The 26772-nt window shown below is 38.4% G+C and overlaps 1 protein-coding gene across 2 annotated transcripts in view; it reads right to left on the bottom strand.

The window, feature by feature from the left end:
* Positions 1–513: 513 nt before the first annotated feature.
* Positions 514–26772, bottom strand: part of NFKB2 (nuclear factor kappa B subunit 2) — a 69141-nt gene continuing 42882 nt past the window's right edge. For both annotated transcript variants that reach the window (XM_053450929.1, XM_053450930.1), the window contains 14 exons: positions 24018–24103; positions 23601–23739; positions 23410–23514; positions 22656–22868; positions 22409–22550; positions 18682–18796; positions 17677–17884; positions 15473–15642; positions 15217–15319; positions 13334–13584; positions 8386–8440; positions 7902–8074; positions 7678–7801; positions 514–1779 (listed from right to left, as the gene is read on the bottom strand). In XM_053450929.1, coding sequence (XP_053306904.1) covers positions 1640–1779; positions 7678–7801; positions 7902–8074; positions 8386–8440; positions 13334–13584; positions 15217–15319; positions 15473–15642; positions 17677–17884; positions 18682–18796; positions 22409–22550; positions 22656–22868; positions 23410–23514; positions 23601–23739; positions 24018–24103 — 2024 coding nt within the window. In that variant the 3' untranslated portion in view covers positions 514–1639. The remainder of the gene's footprint in view (positions 1780–7677; positions 7802–7901; positions 8075–8385; positions 8441–13333; positions 13585–15216; positions 15320–15472; positions 15643–17676; positions 17885–18681; positions 18797–22408; positions 22551–22655; positions 22869–23409; positions 23515–23600; positions 23740–24017; positions 24104–26772) is intronic.

Here is a 26772-nt window from a genome sequence, read left to right as displayed (position 1 = left end):
AAGTGTACTTTCAGATAAGGATAAATTCTATGTTTACATTTAGGATAAATCAGTATGATATTTATTTTCTTTCACATATGTATTTTATACATATTTTAACTTTAAAATAACTTTGCAAAATGGTGCTTAATTCAGATTATTGATTGCATTGTGCAATTTGGTTTCTACTTAGCCAATCACTAAAAAACATTCCAAATCCAATTTGCCACTGAATTGAAAAATGCTTATTTCTTATATTTAGCCTTGTCTAGAATTCACCCATTGATCATAACACAGGATGGACTCGTCATGGTTCTTATTGCATGCCACTTAAGTAAAGAAACATCTGAAAGTGTATCGTTTCAGCAAACAATAAAAGGATGCTTGTTTTCTTTCTGATTTTAGATTGTTTCCTTGCTATGCCTTGTGTGATCAGACAAGGAGCATGATTATTTATTTTAACTTTGAGACAGTCCTTCTGTGCATCAAGTACCATTAATCAGATCTTTGCTGTCTGTCAAAGAGACCAGCATGTCATTGCCCAGGGTTTAGGTTCTTTTTATTATGCCTACTCGCTGTATATCATTTATGCATGCATAATCCTGAGAATGTTTAATACACTTTTCAAGCCTGTAAATCAAGTCATGCACCTGTGATTCAATGTAGAAACCATCTGTATTCAGTTTTTTCAACATGTATTTATGAAATTAAAACGCTCTTCATATAGATGTACTGCATTATTTCTTACATATTATGCATTATGTTTAGTTCCTGATACATGTATATGTAGAGACGTGTATGTAAAGAAAACTAATCTGTCACACTAGAAATGAAGTATGAGAGGCCCTTTTTGGTTCTGACTTCTCTTGCCTCGATGAAGACATGCGCATGTTTAAAAGTTTGTAATTTTTCAGTGCGAAAGCAGGAACCTTCTATTGGTTGCTATAGTCTTGAGACCACTTTCCTAAATTTGTACCAGAATTGCTTTTTGAACATAACAACTCTACGGATCACTAGATGTAATGCAAACAATGACTACTGCTGTAATTGTACCAATTCTGTTAACCTACGTAGATTCGAACACAAAAATGAAAATCCCTTTGCCTGATGACGTGTAGCAGAACAATGGGACTCCCACACGTCCTATGCTTCTATACACCATAAATAAAGCACATCCTGACCTTGGTGTTTCTGGTCAGGAACTAAAAATATGAATTCCTTTACATAAAAAAATGATATTTCTATAGTTGATTTTTTTTAAATTACACTTAAAACTGTTTTTTAATAAAAATAAAACATTTAAATAGGAAGGAGATTATTGGTGAACACAAAAAAGTGAATATACTTAGTAAAATGAGCTAGGAACACAGAAATTAGGTCTCCAGAAAGTTTGGAATAGTCATATAACATCTTGAATTTTTTTTTTCAAAGTATATTTTGGGAAGAAGAAAAAAAAAATAAGAAGTTTCCACTTTTAAAGAAAGTTTGGTATTGTATAGGCAGTTTCATTACAACCTAGTCACTTACATTCAAAGGATCATGCTCAAAGAAAGAAAAAGTAAAAAAAGGTTCCAGATGTCCTAAACGTTTTTTGATACGCTGTACAATATTGGTTTCCAAACGGAGTTCATTCTGCGAAAAGCAGGTCAAATAGGACCATTTATTGTCTAATAGCTGGCTCATTTGATGGCGTTTGTTCTGGAGGCATGTTCATGGATCTTGGAAGTATGGATTTTGGAGGCCCAGCCGAGCACTCCATTTCCCCAGACTGACTTTCATAGGCACTATCTACCTTGGCATCTAAAAGGTAAGAAAATATAATCAGTTTAAAAATCGTATATTTACAAGTATTTAACCTGTTAAATACATTTTCTCATGTAAGATTCCTAATCAGTTGCTGTTCAGTACTCTAAGAAAATGTAAAAAAAAAACAACAAAAAAACCCCTTCACTATACTCATACCACTAAAAAATAGGTGTCATAATTCTCAGGTGTATTCATTAACCCTATAAAACTCTTCCAAATGGGACGCACATCCACATAGAGAAAAAGAGATATTTGACAAAAAATAGTGTAACTCTGTATGCAAATAGGGGCTTAGCAACATTGCAGGTAAGTAATGCCCTCACATTTCCAAGGACATAAATTAGCTCATCATAAAATATTCTTTAATTCTTCATAGCTAAAAAATGAACCACTCTGGATTTGTTGAGCTGTAAGGAAGGTGGTCTACATTATATCTTCGGTCAAGCTGCAAAAGAAAATCATGATTCATCTCCTGAGGAAGCCGGTTGTCCGGTGAAACGCGTTGAGAGAGAGGGATACATATGGAAGCTCTTGCTGCTAGGTGGTGGACTTCCCTGTGCCTGGTTTTATGCCGATTCCTTTGTACATTTCATCTGTTGTAAATCCAATACTTTACCTTATCCACTTAACAGAGAGATACTGTGCCATTGTTGCTGTGGTTTTTATATTTTTCAGCTATGAAGAATTAAAGAATATTTTATGATGAGCTCATTTAAGTCCTTGGAAATGTGAGGGCATTACTTACCTGCAATACTGCTAAGTCCCTATTTGCATGTGGAGTTACACTATTTTTTGTCAAATATCTCTTTTTCTCTATGTGGATGTGCTCCCCATGTGGAAGAGTTGTATAGAATATTAAGTGTTGGAGTTTGCGTTTCCTGGTTTTTTTGTGTATTCATTAACCCCACAGTTTGTCTTTTAAATTCCCGGCATTATGTCTTACAAACGGTGGTTTCTCCAGCAAGAGAGAAACTAATATGTATTTACTGAGCTCATTAGGCCTGGTGAATTCACAAGGCTAATATGTTTTCAGCAAACTTCCACTTTAATCAATACACTTTTAAATTAAACTGTTAAAACTATACAAATCTACTAACATTTGAGAAAATTTACCAATGCAGTGAAAGAGGTTTCCACAAAAACATCTGGAGAAAGTTATACAAACAGATTCCCAATTGAGTGATAGAAAATTATAGCTGCCCTACTACATATTACTGTCCCCAGTTAAGAGGAGCATTACCTTATGGTATGACCAAAGAAAATTGGAATCACGGAAAGATATCACAGATTTTCTTATTCTATCAGGGGCCACGTTGGACCGCGTAGCTGTCCCCCGCCGGCCCTGCAAGACCCCGGGGAGTCTGCACCGATAAGTCTAGGGGGGGGGACCTCTTGGGGCAGAGTGGCAGCATATCTCGGGGGGAGGGGGGTAGAGTAGCAGCATATCCCGGGGGGGGCACATCTCGGGGGCAGAGTGAATAAATATTAGACTCTGCTGCCAATATATATATATATATATATATATATATATATATATATATAAATATTAGATCCTGCTGGTAATATATATATATATTTTTTTTTTCATATCAAAATTTTATTAATTTTCCATACATAGAATAAAAGACAATATTTACAATAAACAATAATACATACAGTCGACAGACAATGACAAATAAACCTCTAGTTCGTGATGCAACGGTATTATAGGGAAGCAATATATCTCCTACTACACACTTTCCAGGAGCTGTATGCATTTCTCCCATTTTTTAATCTTACTTATGCTATATCCAACTGATTTTGTTATGCCCAGTTCCATTTTACAATGGTATAATGATCGTAATCTTATCTCTGACCACTGAGGGACCTTATTACTTTTCCAGTATTTGGCTATCAGTATCTTAGTAGACAGAAGTATATGAATTAATAAATATATATCTACCTTTGGACCTGATAGACAATCCAGATGTAAAAGAGCAAAATCTGGAGTAAAGGGCAGCTTAATTCCAATCAATCTCTCGATATGGTCAAAGACCTTTCTCCAAAGATCTTTTATTTGAGGGCATAACCACCAGGTATGTATGTAGTCCCCATTTTCAGATCCACATCTCCAACATATTGCTTCTGTTTTTCCATACATTTTTGCTAATTTAGAAGGAACATCTGTAACCCACCTTATAGAAATTTTCCCTAGTATTCAGACAACGTATAGCTTTATTAACCCACCGTATCGAATCTAACCAAGATTCCCAAGGTATTGTCCTCCTTAAATCCCTTTCCCATAACTTAATTGCCGAAATCTGCGTATAATTTTGATGGGATCTAATGAGGGTTAAGCATCTAGAAATCATACCCTTAGTATTCCTCATACTATAGATTCTTTTAAATTGTTTCAGATCTTCTCCATTATACAGTAGATTACATTTTGAAATGAAGCCCTTAATTCTTAAATATGAGAATATCTCTTTGGAGGGTATAGAGAACTCCTCCTGAATCTGGGGAAAAGATTTAAGTTCATTATCTAGGTATAGATCTTGAACAATATAAATACCTGCTTGTTTCCATGGGTTTAGATTTAGATTATCTATATTGCCTGAGATTACATCTAAGGGGAGAAAATTCCCTAACGTATTATGTAAACCTAGTTTTTTTTGGTCCGATCCCATACTTCTAGTGTACTTTCTAGGACTAGAGATCTTTCTCTCCATATTTTTTCCCTACTTCCAGATCTTATAATCCATGGTAAAGATGCAATATCTCTACAGCCAATCATTTTTCCTTCAATTTGATACCATATCTCGTCTCTAGCTTCCTTTATCTGGGAGGCCATTACATGGGCTAACATACATGCATCATGATATTCCACAATATTTGGTATTCCAAGTCCTCCTTCTCTGGTTTTCTTAGAAAGGAGTTTTAGACTTATTCTAGGTTTTTTATTTAACCAAATGAACTTATTGAAAGCTGTCTGGATCATACGTAGCCAAGATTTGGGGACTTGTAGAGGTAGCATCTGAAATAAATATGTCCATTTGGGAAGAATATATGATTTAATAGTATTTATTCTACCGGTCCAGGAAATTTCTTTCCTTTTCCAGTCTTTTAAAGTTTTATTTGTAGATCTTAATAACGGTCTGGATTTTTTCATTATAGTACCCAATTTAATAAAGTGGCCTCTGATTACGCATTTATAGGCACTCCAAACTATTGGTGAAGGGACTTCTTTATTCTCATTTTCCAAAAAATATTTTTTTGTAATGTCTATTATATAATCTCTATTCTCCTTTTTAGATAAGATATTTTCATTTAAGCGCCAATTTGATCTTATTTTAGGATTTTCAGGTAAGATAACCATTATTAATGCGTTATGATCTGACCAGGTGATATCCTGTATTAAAATCTTTTTTACCCTTCTTGCTATCTCATCATCGCCTAGGAATAAATCAATTCTTGAATACGAAAGATGTGTTTTAGAAAAGCACGTAAAGTCCCTTTCTTCTGGATGGTAAATCCGCCATAGATCCAATAGGCCATAGTTCCTTATTTTTTTTTTTTAAATTGGAGTGCCTGTGTTTTTATGTTTTTATCTATAGTCTGAACTTTATTTGTTTTCTTATCCAGCGCTGGCTCTATAATTCAATTAAAGTCTCCCGCAAATAATAGTTTTCCTTGTTTAATTCTTATAATCTTTTCAAATAAGCTTCTAAAGAAACTATTAGAAGAGCCATTAGGGGCATAGATATTAATCAAAGTATAGATTTCACCTTGCATTTCCATTATTACTATTATGACCCTTGCCTCTTGATCAATTTCTTGATAGATAATTTTAGCGTCTAATTCATTACTAATAAGAATTGCCACTCCTCTTTTTCTATAACTTTCTAGTGACGAGCAAATCTTATGGGTATATCTTTCAGGAATGAATCTCATATTATCCGATTTTTTCCAGTGGGTCTCTTGTAAAAAAACGATCTGGGCTTTTTCTTTTCTAAGTAAATCAAACACTATTGAGCGCTAAGTGGGAGAATTCAAACCCTGGGTATTAATTGAAAGTATTTTAACCATAATCCCGGAATCTCCGAGCCTCTATATTCCCTTCTTTGTGCATCCCGAATAGCTGACAAAACATACATACATTTTCAACAAACATTAAATAAAAGACTAGAACATTATCAGTTCTCTTAAACTTAATTAACCTTGTCCACTGGTTATCTATCTCAACATACCGTGGTACTAAACCCCACCCACGGCTAAATAACACCATCTTCCACTCTAAGAAGGTAAATGGTGAAGAATTGAGTCGTCAGGCCGGAAACCCGAACACATAGCAGCTAATCGTATACCTCCTAAAAAAACCAATAGCAGATAAGCATATATAATAAGACTAGGGCCTTAAATACTCTAATATATAGATAGTTGTTAATCAATAGAACAGAGCGCGTTGTTAATCGACCCTTTAAACTGTATATCAAACTAAGATATATAATATATGGTAATATATATTAATATTAGACCCTGCTGCCAATATACAATATCTCACAAAAGTACACCCCTCACATTTTTGTAAATATTTTATTATATCTTCTCATGTGATGGCTTTCTGATGGCAGAGTAGCATATAGGTGTTAAAAAGAATATCAGGGAGGCAGAGTCACATAGGGGGGCAGAGTGGCATATCTGGGGGGGCAGATGTGCAAAACTGGGGGGGCAGGTTGGCAAATAAAAGAAAATAAAAACAAAAAATCATAGTTTTTATTAAATATGAAAAAATTGTTTACATGTGAATATTTACTAGTAAACCTTTTTTTATAGGGTAGTCTTATATTCAGGCTCTTTTTTTCCTAAATTAATATTCACATTTTGGGGGGTTGTCTTATAATCGAGCAAATACTAATATATATATATATGGGTGTGTGTATATGTAGCGTTTTATAATTGCCCCCCCCCAACTTTGATCTGTCCCTCCATGTGCCCCCGTTAAATATGAAAGCTGGAGATGCCAGTGCCTATTGCCCCATAACGTGCAGAAAAGGCAAAAAAAACATTGGGCATTTTTAAACTTAGGACAAATAGTAGAATCTATTTAGCAGTTTTTTTCATTAGCTTTTATAGATGAGTAAAAAAAAATTAAAGTAAAAGTTAGAAAAAGTCATTTTTTTCAAAAATGTTCACCATATTTTATACTTTTTATAGTAAATAATATGATACAATCAAAACAACAACATCTAAAGAAAGCCCTTCTTGTCCTGAAAAAAACAAACAATATATAACTTGCATGGGTTCAATAAACGGGAAAGAATACAATTACAGCTAAACACAAGCAGCGCAGAAATGTAAAAACAGCCATTGTCAAGAAGGGTACAAAAAGTAAAATCATCCATTGTCACAAAGGGGTTAATTCTTCTGGGAGCTGTAGGGCTTACAAAATGAAATATCAATTGCCAAACAACATGAAGACAACCTGAGAGGATTATATGCCCCTGTGATGAATGAATTAGTAAACCAAATCAAATACAATCATAACCAAATCAAAGTTTTGCTTCGTGGTGTTATTGTTGTGAAGCAAAAGAAAACTTCAAAATATTTGGTACGAATATACAAATTACAGGTTTAATTTAAAATGTTGTGTACTTTACCAAAATGATGAAATGTCTACATGCAGGCGAGACATCCCATTTCAGTAGTTTAGCGTTATCTAAAAACAGGTACATTTTGGCACCCTCATGTCTTTCAAACAGAAACCGCAAACTTGGACCCAAACCTGCTTGGCCCCAAGCTTTCCACAGCATTTAATTTTTTTCTGCTAGACTACTCAGTATTAATGTATTCAGTCTCTTACAGGGAACAGCTTTGTTTTAGTTTTGAAACCACCAAATATTGTGAATCCTCTACCTGACAGAGTACTTGAATCCTTCTTCTTGGTGAGGGTTTCAGATTTACGCAGCAGCTTAACACCCTCATTAAGTCCCATGGATTCTAAAGTTGTAATCAATTTTTTAAGTTTTCCACCAGCAAGCTAAAGAAATGAAGAAGAATGAATGTTTAAAAATCTTCCAGCTATTAATAAACCAACACTCTCTCTCTCAAAATCAGAATATACTGGGATGAAGACACACCTCGTAACTGCGTAGAAGACACTCTGTAGGGGAAGAACTGTTTTGGTAAGTGTCAACAAAGCTGTGAAGGCTCAGTCGTGTGGCAAGTTCAGTCCAGTCGGCACCAGCATGACCTTCGTTTAACAGCTTTTCGAGACGCTGTACAATATTGTTTTCCAAACAGAGGACATTTTCTAAAATGTAAACAAAGTCAAATCAGATTCTACCATTAATGCCAAACATGAAGACAACCTGAGATGATTATATGGCAATGCCCCTGTGATGAATAAATTAGTAAACCAATTACAATCATAACCAAATCAAAGTTTTGCTTTGTGGTGTTATTGTTGTGGATTTTAATCTTTTGTGAATTTTGTACCATGAATATTATTTATTAGATCTCCCAGAAGAAACTTGTAGACAGTATTTGGGTTACAGTATTTGGAATGGAAACAAATCACAAAGGATTGAGTCACAGCCGATTAAAGTGTATGCCATATATTACCTGGTTCAGGCCCCTTTGGCTTCATAGATCCATGTTTGGACAAGATCTCCCGCACCTTAAAAGCAAAAAAAAACCCACAAAACTAGGTTTCAATTAAAGTCCATTTCAGAGAAAATGAATCATTATTTTAAGCATTATTTTTATGTCTAACAAACAATAAGTCCACTTTTACAATCTGAAATGTGATTTCACCTGGTAAAAGGAGGGGACCAGATACATACTAAAAGAAATGCACAACTGCACCTAGAAGTGTCAAGGAAAACATAACAGATTTTTTTTATTAGGCTCATGGCAATAATAAAACAAGTGAAGAGTAGGCAGACATTTTTAGTGGATCAGTCGGTTTACAAGCAACACAAGTTGTAATTAAGTTTTATATGCACTTGTACTAAAATAATTGTTAGCTGCCTCAGCTGTAACCTGGAAACAAAGATGGAAATAAACTATATGGACAAAGTTATTGGGACACCTGACCTTTACACCAACAGGAAATTTCAGACATCACATTCTAAACTACATTAATATGTAGTTGGTCCCCCCTATGCAGCTATGACAGTATCGACTCTTCTGGGAAGATAATATTTTGGAGGTCTATAAAGACATGGTTGGATAAGTTTAGTGTGGAAGAACTTGACTGGCCCGCACTGAGCCCTAACCTCAACCCTATTGAACACCTTTGGCATGAACTGGAACAGAGATTGCGAGCATAAGTGGTATGTAGATGCACAGGAGAAGTGGGATATTATTTTTATGTATTTTCCTTCTTTGTTTCAGGTAGACTGTGCACTGGTATGTCAAAAAGTAGAACAAAAAACTCACAATTCTGTGTTCCCTCTAGATTTGTTGTTGCAGTGGGCCACTTTGAAAGGTAAGTAGTGTGTCGTTAAATTCTTTAAGGGGTGCACCTTTAGGGAATATATTCTATGGGGTTACATTGAAATATGGGACCTCTACCATGCCTCAAAAAAACATGGGTCCAGTAAAGTAATCTGTAAAAATTCCAAGTTTGAAAACTGTAATACGCATGGTCCAATTTTGAACCTTCAACATCAGAAAAACATACCTTACCCATGCATGTGGGGCATTTTTGTATACTGTATTTGTATAAAATGGGAAAAAAATACATTTTACTGCAATGCTTGGGGAACATTGGTGCGTAAATGGTTAAAAAAAAGTATTAAAATGTCCCTAGTAAAATATTTTGGGATGTCAAATTAATAAAAAAAAATACTTTATTTTTTTATATCACATTTTAACCCCTTCAGTCCCCTATGGATGCACCTGTACGTCCAAAAAACACATCCCAAGAATCCACAATGGACGTACCAGTACGTCCCGCCCTTTTTGCAGCGGACACCTGAATTGATAAACTTGGAGGGGATTTTCCATCACTTTACCTAATTCTGTGAGGATTCAGAGGGAAAATTTTAAAAATATTTTGGGGTTTTCTAATTTTTGCTAGTTGTTACCAAATTTCTCATTCTAAATTTTCAGCTAATCATCCAACTATGGTATCAAAAGAAAGCTTTATCTCTCTTTGAAAAAACAATATATAGTTTACATGGGTACACTATCCGTAGGAACATAGAATAATCGCTGAACCGACATAGCGCAAAAATGACAAAATACCCAAAACCCCTGGGATTAAAAAAAATCTTGTTTGGAAAACGTGCATTATTCATATTTTACCCTGTAGCTACCAAAATACACTGATCAGCCAAAAAAGGGGGACTTAATATTGTGTAGGCCCCCCTTTTTGCTGTATCCTGGAGCCATGTGTTCTCCAGGTAAGCAAAGCACACCTGGCCATCCACTTGATGTAAAAGAAAATGTGATTCATTAGACCACCTTCTTCCACTGCTCCCAGGTCCAGTTCTTATTCTCACATGCTTTTGGCAGCAGACATGGGTCAGCATGGGCATCATGACTGGTCTGCTGCTACCACTGTGTGTTCTGACACCTTTCTATAAGAACCAACATTAACTTTTTTAGCAATTTGAGCTACAGTAGCTTGTCTGTTGTGCACACGAGCCAGCCTTGGCCCCCATGTGCATCAATGAGCCTTGGCCGCCAGTGACCCTGTCACCAGTTTTTCCCCTCCTTGCACTTTTGATGAAATGTTCACTTGCTGCCTGATATATTCCACCTACAGACAGGTGCCATGATAACAATATTATCAGTGTCATTAACAATGATCTTAATGTTATGGCTGATCAATGTAAATGGAAATACCAGGCATACAAGGCGTTTCCAAAATTAGAACAAATACCAAAATATTTATTTTTCTCATATACTGGCTATATATAGTTTTTATAGGTGACTTTTATAGGCCTTTTTTCTAAAATGTTCCCACATTTTTTATTTTTTTCATACTAAATGGTGGCTATAATATACATAATTATTATTTCATGAAACAATATAAAATAGTTTATTTTAGTGCAGAAAATCTGCTTTTTGGTCAACACAAAAATAAAAGTTAGGCATGTGACTTTGCTTGCACACAATTTGTTTATTGTACACTGTTCTGTTCCTGAGCAGAGTTTAGTTGATTAAGACAATTGCCTACTTACACTACCATCTAAACCTCTAATTTGTGGACAACACAAAATATTATCCTTATATCTTTCTCATTCTTCATTGATACATATTGGTGACAAAACTAGGGATTCTACTGGCCTTGTGCACAGTCTTTCAGTTGTTTAAAATGTAAAACTTTTTCCTGAGTAGTTTATCTTAGTTGCCCATGTACACAACTAGTCAAACCTCTCATTTACATACACGATATTATATAATATAGTGTTCGATATTTCGTTGGGAGAGGAAAGGTTCTTTATACTGAATGTATATGCCCCCAACGTTCCTAATGATGCCTCTTTTAAAATATTTCCACCTCCCTGGAGGACACGGAATCTGACCAGTAGAGAGTTCACTTTTCTCTCTGGGGTACATAATACCATGACACTTATTGACTACTTTCTACTTTCCCTGCAGCCTCGGGCACGCGATAATTCATAGCATACTGATTTCCGATTATGCACCCATTGAGATGTCCCTCTTTTTTGCTCCCATAGCATCTGTACACTTGTTATCGGTACTTCTCTTATTTGACAGCTAGGCATGATTTTAAGGGATTTTTAGAAAGTGCATGCAACAACTTTAAAGATCATAATATAGAGCACACTGATACTCCCGTTTTGGTGGCAAAGGTGGTTCTCCGGGACACTTAATTTCTTATGTGACTAATGCTAAAAAGTTATGGAAGGAACAGTTTTACGTCCTCTATGAGAACAAGACACAGGCTGATCAATCCCAGGATAATAAGGATAAATGCATCCACCTTAAGCAAATCCTGGACACTTTCCTTCACCAACAGGCCCAGCTTCAGCATGATTACACAAAAAACTAATTCTTTAGATGGGGAAACAAACCAGGGTGCTTAATGGCATCCCTGGCTAAACCCAAGCAAGCTAGGATTACTATCTCCCATATTAGATCCTCCCAAAACAAGCTGATCACTGCTCTGCATGTCCTGTGGGAGAGTTTCCGACAGCATTTTGAGCAGTTGTATAGGGCTGATCCCGATGATCTTGATGCGGGATTGGACTTGTTGAACTGCGCTAATCTAAAACGATTGACGGCGCAGCAAAGGGGTGCCCGATTGTGGATAGAGAATTTACGCTGGTTAATAGCTCTCTGAATAATAATAATTCCCCGTGTCCAGATGGTTATATGGCGGAATTCCTTTTCTTTTGTTAAGTGTGTTTTGTTTTGGATATGGAAAATTGGAAAAAGAGTGGTTGATGGCATTCTTTACACTGTTTTCTCTGCTGACAGTCACGGTTATGAAACTGTTCAACATTACGCTACTGACATGTGTGAGAAAACGACGATTCTTCTTGTATTTTTCTGCTATATTTGACATCATAATAAACAAAGTTAAAAAAAAAAAATCCTTGTAAAAAAAATCCTGTATGGTTGGTTGCAGTACCTGGGAACTCTTATTTGACTAGGTGCCGCCTAGAGGCAGCATGTGGCAGTTTGAAATGCCCCTAGGAGCGATGAAACAGGACCCCTGACTTTTTTGTCTTGCTGACAAAGCAACATTTGCTCAGCTTACTCAACTACTTTTCAACTGCTGGGCACAGCATATAGCCTTTTGATATGGTGAATATGACTAGTCCTGGTTGATTGTTTTCTAGGCATGTTTAAACCCATGACGTGCCAAGCACTTTAATTGTCATCAAGGGGTTAATATTAGTTTGACGATAAACCGCTTATTGTCTGTGTTTCTTCCCCAAAGAATTCATCCTTTTTAATTGGCTGCAGGGATGCCCGGTGGAAGTTGGCTTTCTTAACCCCTTAATGACAAAGCCCATATATGTACGGGCTCAAAATGCATTGTTTTCAATGGGTTTAGGGACCGCCCATTGTCCTTAAGGGGTTAAAATTCAGTGTTTTGATAGAGCCTCTACTAGTTTGGATTTGTGAATGTCTCTCCAGTGTTATGGTCACTAATATTAGAACAATATTGCCATCGGTTACAATGCACTGAATTAAGGTAGGATGGTGTTGTTGCAGGGTAAACAATATTATGTAACTAATTCTACAATACTTCCATCTGAAATAAATGTAGTATACCCCCCAAGTGTTCTTGTTTAGAAGGCACATTTCCCTCTTTGGAAGCCAAATCCCTTTACCTCTATCCCCCCGACACCCTTCTTTTCTAGGATCTCAGTATGTTTGTATAAGTCTACCATAGTGTTCTACCAACCTAAATGAAGTCACTAATTTATCTAGAAACAGCAGAAAACGTGCTCAAACTAAATTATGTACATATAATGGACTATTCTTTTTGGTGACCTGATTTCTAGATTAATATTCATTATGCACTTTGTTTGAGATGATAGAATACAATATAGTTGAATAGGAGATGAATAGAAAGTCATACCTTTTCACTTCTGGTTAAGTCAAGTGGTGTATGCCCCACATGTCGCCTTTTTACTGCACACTGTGTTCTTGTCTCCGTCTGTTTGCAGGTGTGATCATCATCTGAGTCCATAGAGACATTTGTGTCTGAATCACTATCCCCCTGGTGGTCAGAATCAGTATCCATTCGTATGTCAGAATCACTGTATGTGCCATTACTACCACATGGATATACTGCCACAGGCTCGTCATTTTCTAAGAGAACATTTGCCCCTGTGCAGAGAAAAAACAATGTGTAAGAAATCATCAACTACATAAATAGTTCTAGCTGACTATGTAGGAGTGATATTAACCTAGTGCTCTTAAAGTATATAACATACTTACCTTAATTTAAATTTTCCTCTGAGATAAAGTGCAAAATATATTAATCAGTTAACTGAGCACTTTATCATATAGGCATCTTGGTGACTGCCATACATAATCAGTTTGGGGGCACTTAATTTATTTACATATACTCTACTGAGGGTACTAACAAAGTATTTTGCTCCTTAGATGGGGGTGTCTGAATTACAGACAAACAAAGCAATTGGGCCAATGGGGGAAGTGACTTTACAACCTTCCAAAAAAAAATAAAAAAAAAAAAATGGAAGTTTTCAGCTCCCCTGACAAAGTTAACAACCAGTTAGAGACAAGTGTCAAGTTTTTCCAACAAGCAGGTATAAACTACTCATTCTTAGAGTCTTTTCCAAACCTGGTAGTAAAACTGACATTCTATTGAATTATTAATGATAAAGTTAATAGTAGTAATAGTAAATTAGTTTAAATGGACTCCTAGAGAAATAGTATTAAATTAAAAGTTAAGTTTTAACTGGTTTCTTTCCAATGATTCGCGTTATACTGACTTGGGCTTAGCCCAAGTCAGTATTACGTGAATTTTTTAAATATTTTATAGGTAAAGGGCAAAGTAACAGTGACCACATGGTGACCAACCCATGGCATGCCCTGTATTGTGTGGAATGCATAAACTCACAAAATGAAATCCATTATTACTCAATCATACTGCCTGTATATTGAATAATCATAAACAAGATGTAAGTGGGGTTTCAGTGTATTAATTCCGCTTTACTACAACTAATAATTTTTCATATGGCCTTAAAAAGTCAGAACAAAAATAATTAATATTCAATTCAATATTTTTTTGTCTGTACTCGAAACAGTGCCAAAGGGAAGGACAAAGCATGTTAAAGATTAAATTGTTAAAAATGTACGTAAGTTTAATGCAATTGTTTTACTGTGCTGCATATAATTTGTATATATGCAATATATAACTGCTACTTTTAAAATGTGACTACAGATTTAGGTATAGATATAAATAGTATAGGGTTGTACTGTGTTAGCCATAGAGATCTTTACAGATACACTGGTATGTGTTCCTTGGCTGAATGGTACTAGAGCTAACAAGCTGTAAATATTAGCAGCCAAATATTCTTACACAGTAACAGAGCACCAGGATTGAACGTCTTATTTCACAACATACTTTTTACTCAACAAAAGTTATTTAGAAGACAGGAGTATTATAAATATACTGATATAATAATATTATCTGATAGTGTTAGGAGATATCTTGTATGCTCAGCATGTGATTTTCTTTTATTCTACCTCATCACTTTTTGTTATTGGTTTAATCTGATTGGCTCTCACAGCCGTTTAAGAATTGCTGAGGAATAGAACAGCTTTTCCCCCCACATCATTAAATTGGAGTCATAACGTTTTCACAAAATTGCCCAATACTACATTACAAAACAAAAAGCAAAAGCCACAGAATCGGAAAGTTTGTTTATCTAGAAGAAACATTTGGATGAGTGCAAGAGACTGTGGAAAGCCTGTGATATAACCTATACACACCTGCATTGATAAGCATCCTGGTGAGCACTGGTGAACCAAGACTGGCAGCCAGATGCAGTGGTGTGTTCCCTGCAAATGTCTTAAAATTGACATCAGCTTTTAACTGTAAAGAAAAATAAAAGGAAACTTCAGTAAGACACAGATTGTAAATTCACAGTAAATATAAAATGATTTGCACACATTTATGCAATAGAAGTGAATCACTGAGAAGCACTGTTTGGTATAATACGTTTGGGTACTTGGGTGTTTTTATTACCTTCTTAACTAAAAGTGTGGCAATGTTGAGGTTGTCCATTTCCACAGCTATATGCAAAGGGGATCTTCCACTCTTCCTCTCTGCGGCGTTAACATTAGCACCGTTTGCCACAAGCAGCTCCAAACATTTCTCATTTTTTCTCTTCACTGCCCAGTGAACTGGAAATAAACCTACACAAAAAACATGTGCTATTTATGTAACGCACACAATACAGGTATACTGCTTTTACTTAGGTCAGGCTTGACATGTCACAACAATGTTGACTTATAGTGATATAGCCTCAATAAATTTAAATAATTATAAAAATGGTTTTATATTTTATATCTAAAAATCTGAAAATAAGGGGCTGTAGATCTGAATGCATAGAACATCAATGTTATCAATCTCTCACATTGTTGTGGAGGAATATTGGCCCAATCTTTTCTACAACGTTGCCTCTGTTCATTTAGGCTTGCAGGCATTTGTTTATGCACAGCTCTCTTAAGGTCCCAGCACAGCATTTCAATCAGGTTGAGGTCTCGACTTTGAATGGGCCACTTTGATTGTTTTCTTTTTCAGCCATTCTGTTGTAGATTTGTTTGTGTCCTTGGGATAATTGCCCTGATGCACGACCCAAGTTTTAGCTGTTGGACAGATGGCCACACATTTGACTCTAGAATACTTTGTTATACAGGAGTTTAAGGTCAACTCAATGACTTCAAGTTTCCCAGGTCCTGTGGCTGCAAAGCAAGCCTGAATCATCACCCCTCCTCCACCATGCTTGACAATTGGTATGAGGTTTTTGTGCTGATACGCTGTTTGGTTTTGGCATTATGGCTTTGATCTTGTCTGTCCAAAGGACCTAAGCCATGTTCTTTTTGGAAAGAAGAGGCTTTTTCCTGGCAACCCTTAAAAACAAACTATACTTGTTGGTTTTTTTTCTAATTGAACTTTAACATGCTAACTAAGGCCTGTAGAGTCTGAGATGTAACTCTTGGGTTTTTTCAATTTCTCTGAGCATGTCACAGTTTGGGGTTGGGGTGAATTTGCTGAGATGTCCATTCCTGGGATGAGCGGCAACTGTCTTGAATGGTTTTCCACTTTTGACTAATCTTTCTTACTGTAGAATGTTGGACTTTACAATTGTTTGGAAATCGTATAACCATTCCCAGATTGATGTGCAGCAACAATTGCTCTGAGGTCATTGTTTGATGTCTTTCCTCCTTGTGTTTACACATCTCTGAATGCTCCAGACCAGCAAACTGCTAAAACTTCGGCTTTTATAGAGGTAATACTTGCTAATGATCAGCTAATAATTAGGGGCATTTGATTAGCATTATCTGCTTAGCATCTACTTAGCATGTTAGTTCCTATGGAAGCAGTAAGGGGGCACACATGGCGTCTCCATTTTGGCTTTATTTTTGTTGAATAAAAAAGGTTGTTATTGTCATGACCACTCCCACAGACGGCACTCACTGCGGAAGTTCTTCAGCCCAGTCTACCGCTACCAAGAGAAGGGCCCTTAGTAGCGGACAACCAGGACTTAGATGATCCCAACAGCAAGGTGGCCTTAGTGCGGGCAGGTAGATATAGGCACTGAGTATAAAGGCAAAGTGATATAATAAGTCCAAGGAAAACACACAGGCAGCTCAGAACTGAAGGGGTTAATTCTGAAAGGAAGGTCAGGATAGCAGGGTCAGTACATGAAGCAGGTAGTCGTATAAGCCGAGGGTCAAGACACAAAGCGGGTAATCAGACAAGCCGAACTGGTACACAAAAATCCAGGCAGAGGTACATATTACAATCCAGAGAGTAGTCAGGCAGGTAAAGGGTCAAAAAGCAAAGATTCAGAAGCACTAGAAACGATGCGGCATGAAGGACCACAACAGGGTGCTTGAGAGACGGATTTCTGGCTTTTTAAATCTGGCGCCAGCTCAGTTCAAAGAGGGTGTACTTTTTTCACACGACTGTACATTTAGCATCTTGGCAGCCAATCTGGTAAAAGGATATCATCAGCCCTTTATTTATTACTTAGCTTCTGAAAAATGGCATATACCCCACAACTTACTGCCTGGTAGTAGAGTTCTAGCTTGAGTGGTTGCCCTCTAATCTACAATTGGAACACCTTGATGTAGGCTTTACTATTTACGGCCTTAGAAAATAAGCGTTCATATGGTTTAATAATGAAAGGCTTAATGTCTTAAAATGACCAGTGTCATACGTACCATGATAATCTGGACTTTCCAGCAAATTTGTATGGCTCACAGATGAATAGTTCAGTAGGAGTTTGAGCATCGTATCATCTCCAGCTTGTACAGCTAGATGCAGCAATGAGTTCCCATAACGATCCAGAATAGTGGGATCAGCCCCAGTTTTCATCAATGCATCCACAATCGTATACTGCTGGGTGATCACACAGAGGTGCAGAGGGGTCTGAGTACAACGAGATAGAAGAACGTCAAGGTAATTTAACTATGCGTACAGAAACAACCAGATAGCTTCATATCCTCAAAGGAACAAACAGTGGCTATACTGCATATAGTGCATACTGGATGTTTATTACTCCAACAGCAAAATACCTGGATACCTAGACATACTGTTATAAAATGTAAAAGATAGGTAGGCACATTGAATTTTATGGAATAGCTTACAACGATGAAACATATGGAATGGACAAAATGGGGTTTGAGAACCCACAAAGACCAGAGAGTCCAGAGCAAGATGAAGCCTATTCAAAAAGCTCCTGGATAGAGCATATTAAACCCATGCCACACCATGAACATATATCTGTGTGGTTTAGAGGATTATTAAAGTTGAAGAACCATCCACCAAGACAGCATAAAAAGCTTTGTGGTTTTTTAGGTTATAATGTAACTCAACAGAAAGGTTGCAATTGTTTTACCATTGGCAAATATTGACATATTAAAGGAAAAGGAGAAAAATATATTTCTGTGAAGGTCCCCACCAAGTAAAGTTTTAGGTCTAACAGCAGGCAAACATGTGAAGACCAGATGGTTTTTCTGTCATTATATTTGACTTAAGGGTAATGTCTTTATTTTGTTTACTACATTGAAGGACACAATATATAATGCAAAGAAAATATTTAAACCTTCAACACCTGTGGTCAGGTTTGCCTCCTCTCTCAACAAGGAATAGGTGCCAGGATCAGCTAACTGAATCACATTAATAAAGAACAAAAGACAGAGGTGTGCTATAAGTAAACTTCATACCTGGTGCAGGTGGTTGCTCATATTGACAATCTGTTGATTGGGAATGCTTAAAATAATTTGCAACAACTCATGGATGACAGAACTCTTCGCATGAATGATGGCAAGATGCAAGGGCCTGGGGGTGAGAATAAGAGCAGTTATGAGGCACACAACAGAAAAAAAAAGCAGGACTGGACTCAAAGAATAAAGGGGAACTGTAGCGAGGAGAGGGGAACTGTAGCGAGGACAGGGGAACTGTAGCAAGGATAGGAGAACTGTGGCGAGGACAGCATGGATTATTGCAACTGCCTACTAACTGGTCTCCCCCTCTCCCGCTTCAATCCATCCTCAACACTGCAGCTAGATTAATCTTTCTTTGCCTCCACTCCTCATCAGCTGCTCCACTATGCCAATCACTTCATTGGCTCCCCATACCCTTCAGAATCAAATTTAAACTTCTAACCCTGAGCTATAGAGCCCTCAACAACTCCACACCCCCTTACATCTCTATCCTCCTATCCAAATACACCCCTACACGCCCTCTTCACTCCTCTCACGACTTGCGGCTTTCTTCTACTGTTACCTCTTCCCACTCCCGTATTCAAGATATTACCCGCACCGCTCCCCTCCTGTGGAATTCCCTTCCCTGTCAGACGTCAGACTTTTTGCCTCATACGCGACTTTCAAAACCTCTCTGAAAACCCACTTGTTCAGGGAAGCGTACAACATTCCTTTACAGTGCTCCCAACCATCATCCTAGTCAAAGCCATTGGAGCAAACAGCTTCAACACATCACAACCAGATCAACTCATCCCCATCCAAGCAGTCCTCTCCTATTGTCTCACTCCCCTCAAACAGACTAGATTGTAAGCTCGCAAGAGTAGGGCCCTTTTCTCCTTTGCACCAGTTTGTTATTGTATGTGTTTATAAATTGTTCTAATGAATGTAACAGCGCTGCGGAATCGGTCGGCGCTTTATAAATAAATGTAATGTAATGACAGGGGAACAGAACTGTAGCAAGGACAGGGGAACAGAACAGTAGCGAGGACAGGGGAACAGAACAGAAGCGAGGACAGGGGAACTCAGAGTGGCAGGGCACAAGACTGGAAGCACTCAGGCAGGGCACACAGCTTGGACAAGTAGGTGAGTCTGGCACACAGCGGGGTCTGATACACAAAGCTGGATCGTGAACGTAGCCAAGGCCCTACACAGGAGATCAGAATGAAGTACACAGAGGTTTAGCTGCAAGCAGACCAACAGGAACCAAAGCCAAACAATGCAAAGGCCCAAACTGAAGGGCAGAGCAAGTATACAAGGGCAGGGCTTGTCAGGTAATGTGGCTCAGCTGTACTTAGTAATTAGAAAGAGGTGCTGCTGAGAGGGAAGGGTAGCCACTAGTGGCTGCAGGCAGAGATGACAATAATTATTGCATAGTCCAGGCTGGCAGGGTGGAACCCTGACACCAGGCAACGATCTTCCAGCCTTCCGTTGTCCAATTTTGATATGTGAATTGTAACCTCAGCTTCCTGTTCTTAGCAGACAGGAGTGGTCTTCTGCTGCTGTAGTCCATCTGCTTCAAGGTTCGATGTGTTGTGCGATCAGAGATGGTATTCTGCATAACTTGGTTGTAACGAGTAGTTATTTGAGTTACTGTTACCTTTCTGTCATCTCAAACCAGCCACCCTTCTTTTCAATAACAGTCATAAGCCTTCCGTTCACGAAGTCTGTCAGTTTCTTGATCTGTTGACGACCAACTTTTTGCGCGGCAGCAATCACAGCCTCCCAGACAATGTTCAGAGACGTGTACTGTTTTCCTTCAGCTTAAATCTGCCGTTTAAGAAGGGCCCACAAGTTCTCAATAGGGTTTAGGTCAGGTGAGGAAGGGGGCCCATGTCATGCATAAAAATCATGGTCTTCTCGAAAGGTGCAGACTTTTTCCGGTTCCACTGCTTTAAGAAAGTGTCTTTAAAAAACTGGCAATATGTTTGGGAGTTGAGTTTGAGTACATCTTCAACCCAAAAATGTCTAACTAGCTCATATTTGATAATTTCAGCCCATGACGCCTCCACCTTGCTGGTATCTGAGTAAAAGTGGAGCTCTGTGCCCTTTACTCATCCAGCCACAGGCCCATCCATCTGGACCGCCAAGAGTCACTCTCATCTGATCACGCCATAAAACCTTTGAAAATCAGTCTATGTGTCTTGTTCAGTGGTGGCCTTCCATACGTGGCCATGTCTCTAACCACTGAACACCTTGTACGTGTTCCTGGTAGGTTGTAGTTCTGACTATGACAGCACTGGATGATAATAGGTTCCTGGTAGCTTTATGTTTGATTCTTCTCAAATCTCAGGGAGTTAATTTGCCATTTTATTATCAACACGTTTCTTGCAACGAAACGTTTGATGGTTCTGTAATCACGCCGCAATATCTTAGCATTCCTCTGAAAGACTTTTTACAATTTTTGACCTTACAGAGTCAGCTAAATCTCTTTTTCTGCCCATTTTACTTGAGAAAATGAAGCTGCCTAATAATAATGCTCACTTTGACATATGGTGTTCATCTCCTTAGGCCACCACCTCGCTCATTTTACAAATACATCACCTGATATGCTTTAATCCAATAAGCATCCAAGTTTATACAGCTTGGAGTTGGAAAATATGCATGAAAATGATATGGTCAAAATACTCACTTGTCTAATAATTGTGCACATAGTATATAGTAGATTTCTTTCTCAGGGTATGTACAAGTACAGAAACAATTTGGGATTTGTGTTCAGCCACTCCTCCCCCTCAAATTGCATTAACTTTTTCAGCAATTTGAGCTGCAGTAGTTTGTCTGTTGTATTTGACCACATGGGTCAGCCTTCACCCCCCTCACATGCATCAATGATGGACCCCATGACCAAGTCGCCGGTTCACTCGTTTTCTTTACTTGGACCACTTTTGATACATACTGCACCACTGCAGACCAGAAACACCCCACAAGAGTTTTGGAGATGCTATGAACCAGTCGTCTAGCCATTAGAATGTGGCCCAGACACTCTGATCCTTACACTTTCCCTATTTTTCCAGCTTCTAATGCATCAACATTTGCTGCCTAATATATCCCACACACTGACAGGAGCCATGATAAAAATATTATCAGTGCTATTCACTTCACCTGTAAGTGGTCATAATATGTCTGTGTGTGTTTGTGTGCCAGTATGTATGTGTGTTTGGGTGGGTGTTAGCAGAATAGAAGTTAGAAAGAGGATGAAAATGTAAAAGGCAGACAAGCAAGATAAAAAAGGAAATAAAACAGGGGAAAAGCTGTCAGCAAGTGAGGTTTAAAAATAGAGCAAAAGAAATTGAAAAAAAGAGAGGAAAGAATAGAACAGAAGGAAAAAAGACAGCAATGGGCAGAAAAGATATTGCTAAAGGCAAAAATCCAAAAAGAAGATTGGTCATAGTCTGGTCTTGGGCCGCGACCTACTATTTGTGGAATGGTAAACAGGGCTATGATATTCACTAAAGAATTCACTGTAAGGACTGTTAACAGTGTAGGTTTCTGTTAAAAATTGCATAATGTAAGCAACAATTCTAGGGAACAGTCTATTATTTAGTCAGCCAACATACGTCATGCCCTATTAAATAGTTCACTACTCATTTAATAAGTATATATTATTATTGATTCATAGTGATCCACCAGTGCAAGTACTGTGATAGCAAAATAAACAGAAACTGTAAAATTTAGAAAAGGAAAACCTTACGTGTCTCCATTTTCATCTTGGATCGCTATCAGATGTCTCTGTGCTGCCAGTAACATCCGCGGATCTGAGGTGCCAGCATAATCCAACAAGGCCCTTGACATGCGACGAGTGAGTGAAAACATCCTCAAGTTGCTATCTTTTACTACAAGCATATGAACAAACTAACATGTTTCTTAAGAATTTCTTTTATAATAATGTAAAAAATACAAAACATATACACATATACACTATAAACACAAATGCATACCTTGCTGAATAACGTCATTGTACTGAGCTTCTCTCTGATGAGATGGAGATGTTTCTGATGATGACCCAGAAGCCGACACCTCATCTACTTTCTCAGTACCATGTGTTAACAAGGAATTTTTCATCATGTGGCCGCCACTATGGTACACACCCCCAGAATTTAAACTTGTGTAGAAACCAGTTCCTCCTTGGTACAGGTAATTGATATTGTTCCCTAATGTTCCATGGAATACAAAAATAACAGTTTGAAGCTTGGTCATATTTTAAATAATAAAGGGTCTGTAATACCCTTTTTAGGGATCTGCGAAGCAATTCAGGTAGCATTTCACTTTTTTTTTTTTTTAACCTGGTACCTACTAATGTGCATGCATATGCAGACACTGACACCCCACATTCACTATCCCTCACGCTTCTTGTCCCTTACAACTAGGTTAATGATTTAAATTTGTAGCACATCATCTTGCCATGAGCATGAACGCCTGCTACACAGGTTGGGTGACATGAGCAGCAAATGGACTATGTTATACACAGAGAAACCGTTGCAATTTTTTATTTTCCAAAATGTTACTTAGAGCATAATAGCCATATTCATAAAGGGATTGTCCAGCCATCGCATGCACTTTAACGCATAAAATAGTTGAATTGGCTCCTTAAAAATAGTTGCATTGGCTCCTTAAATTTTAATTGTGTCTTCCTTGCAAATGTAGGGGGTGATTCTGCAAAATTATCGCAATGTTGAATCGACTTTTAATTACCTCCTCCTTGCCCAAAGCTCCCAGATGCTCCACCAGCACCACCATCAAAGAAAGGGCTAAATGTTGGAATCTCTTTCCTTCTCTTCCTCTCCACTTCTTCTTTATCTTTAAAAGGGGAATGTACAATGTGAACCTCTAGAAAACCCTATAAAGGTATCTTTCATTCGATAATAAAACTAGGGACTCCTTACCTTGTTCCAGGGGATAATATGTGAACTGTTTGGAATCACTGACATCTCCTCCACGTTTGCGTTTCAGCTGCAAAAATACTGTCACAGGACGGTCAATCTTCAGCTTGTGGTATGGAGGTGTCCGGAACACAATGGCATACTACACAAAAATACTCATTAGTGTATCTGACAAATTATGAAGCTCCTGCATCTAGGCTTACGTTTATAAAACTATAGATTTCTTTAAAATATAGCCAGAGAGTCAAACCCTTCAGCACAAGGGATATCCATCTACGAAAGTTACACACCATTACTTTATTCACATTAACATCTAAAAAGGAATTTATTTTTCTACACCTGTTACAGAAAAGGTTGGCTTTCACTATAATCTAGAGACTGTATCTCATTGGGTACGCAGAGCGAAGTGCAACACAATACCTGTTTATGAACATCAGTTGGTGAAAAGTCACCAAATGCCTGCCATCCATTTTCGTCATCTTCATAGAACCTCACTTCTATGTCATCTGTCAGAAAGAGATTGCTTTGTGAATTGGGATTTACGCAAGTGCTTATATGCTGATACAATATGTACTCAAAACGTGGCTGTAATTAATGGCAGCCTGTAAATATGGAGTTCTTTACCCTAACAGAAACAGTAATTGTTATGTTAATTGTGCCACTGTAGCAAAACAGTACTGACCAATTCTGTACAGTGGTGGTTGGAAAACCACTCTGTAAAGCTCTGGTTGGTCTAAATGTAGACGACCCCCCAAAATGTGAATATTAATTTGGGAAAAAAAAGAAAAAAGCCTAACTTTAAGTCTACACTATAGGAAAAAAAGTTTTACTAGTAAATATTCAAATTTTTTCATATTTAATAAAAAACTATGATTGAGAAAAATGCATGTATTGTTTTGTTTTTTTTTTCTTTTATTTTCCAACCTGCCCCCCCAGTTATGCACATCTGCCCTGATATGCCTTATACCCCTAACATGCCACTTTGCCTCCATGATTTGCCACTCTGCCCCCTAGGTATGCCCTATACCCCCTATTTGCCGATCTGCCTCCCTGATATATGCCTTATACCCCCCTATATGTCACTCTGCCCCCCAAGACTTACCAATGCATTCCCAGACTTGTCCCCTGTACTTCAGACCCCCTGGTGTGGGCAAACAGTGAACATCTGTGCCATGTGCGTAGACAACCTCTGCTGCTACCAGGCACTTCTGCCGGGGCTTTTATGACTGAGCACTGGAAGGTCATGTCATGCCGGCACTCCATCATAGAAGCGCCAGCGGAAGTGCCGGGTAGCATCGGAAGTTGTCTGGCAGATGTTCACTGGCAGCGCTGCAGGGGATCCTCCTCTCTGGCAGCCAGTGAACGCCAGCACGCTGCGCGCAGACAACCTCTGCTGCTGCCCGGTATTTCCACTGGGTCCTCTATGGTGGAGTACCAGAAGGTCATGTCACACGGGTGCTCCATCATAGAACCCCCAGCGGAAGTACCGGGCAGCAGCGGAGGTTGTCTATGCGCATCGCACAAACGTTCACTGGCTGCCAGAGAGGAGTCGTCGCTGGGGGTCAGATTATAAAACAACCTCGAATATAAGACGAGGGGTAGTTTTCAGAGGATTTGCTTATATTCGAGCAAATACGGTATATATTTTCAAAGCATTGGTTCTTTTCAGATCTTCAAAATTTGTCTTCATGTATATTTACAAACATATACATATTTGTGGTAGGGGTGAATGTCTAGTGGGTCTGAAATGTGCCCAGACCCTGAAAACACCCCCCTTAGTAGGTAGGTTAGGGGCCTACCTTTTGGAAAGTAGAAGGAAGAGGGAAATTAAAGAGAGAATGTAGAGAAGAGAGACCGAGGGGAGCAAAAATAGTAAACTGAGGGAGGGCGGTTGGGAAAGGTGTTAAAACACCCTGGATTGGTGGGCCCTGAAGGGGGTATAAATACCTCCCTTGTACTCCCACAAATACAGGGTGAAAACAGCCTTTACATTTGTAGTAGGGGTAAAACAAAAGTGAACGTCCAGTGGGTCTGAAATGTGCCTTGACCCTGGAAACACCTTCCTAGTAGGTAGGATAGGGGCCAAATAAATTAACCAATGCTGAATGTAGCAGTAGAGTAGGCTTTATTAATAAAGGATGTGTTAACTGTGATATCATTTCCAAGGGCTTAAAGGTTCTTCTCAACTTCTGTTCGGGATTGGAATGTGCGCTAAGAAGGGAAGGGCAATCGGAGTGAGGTAGGGAAAACTTATGTTGTATGGCCGGCGTGTGTGATTTCATAGTGTTGAGGGGAAGTTTGTGATTTAGTGTGACAGAACGTATAACTGAATGTAGGGAGATTTTTTTTTTTTTAGTAAGCGCACTTAAACCCTCCCACCCTGCACATGAGTAGAGATGCTAAGCAGCTCTATCAAAACAAGCCTCTCTCACTCCCTGTACATGAAACCAGTAAAAAACGAGCCTCTCTCCCTCCCTGCACAGCTGCTGCCCATGCCGAGAATAGCAGATGAAAAGGAAAGGAAAGTGCTTACCCAGTCTGAAGACAGAGGAGGGAGCGGATGCTGAACGAGAATGTCAGGAGGCACAGAGAGAGACCCCCAGGGATGTGAGAGACTAGACGAGGTGCAGTGAAATGCACAAGCATCAGCAACAAGAAGTGTAAGGGAGACGCCCCCCCAAGCGCCAATGAAACACCCCGCAAGCGCTAACAAAAAACCCTGAAGGAGTGGGTATATCCTTAATGTATATATATATTAGTATCTCACAAAAGTGAGTACACCCCTCCCATTTTTGTAAATATTTTATTATATCTTTTCATGTGACAACACTCAAGAAATGACACTCTGCTACAATGTAAAGTAGTGAGTGTACAGCCTGTATAACAGTGTAAATCTCATAGTGGTCACTGGAGGTTCAACACGGCACCTCATGGTAAAGAACTCTCTGAGGATTTGATAAAATCAATTGTTGCTCAACATAAAAGATGGCCTAGGCCATAAGAAGATTGCCAAGACCCTGAAACTGAGCTGCAGCACGGTGGGCACGACCATACAGTGGTTTCACAGGACAGGTTCCACTAAGAACAGGCATCGCCATGGTCGACCAAAGAATTTGAGCGGACGTGCCCAGCGTCATATGCAAAGGTTGTCTTTGGGAAATAGACGTATGAGTGC

The sequence above is a fragment of the Spea bombifrons genome, chromosome 11 (assembly GCF_027358695.1).
Source record: "Spea bombifrons isolate aSpeBom1 chromosome 11, aSpeBom1.2.pri, whole genome shotgun sequence".
NCBI classification, from domain to species: domain Eukaryota; kingdom Metazoa; phylum Chordata; class Amphibia; order Anura; family Pelobatidae; genus Spea; species Spea bombifrons.
The sequence above is the reverse complement of the archived record's forward strand: the minus strand, read 5'-3'. Positions and strand labels throughout refer to the sequence as shown.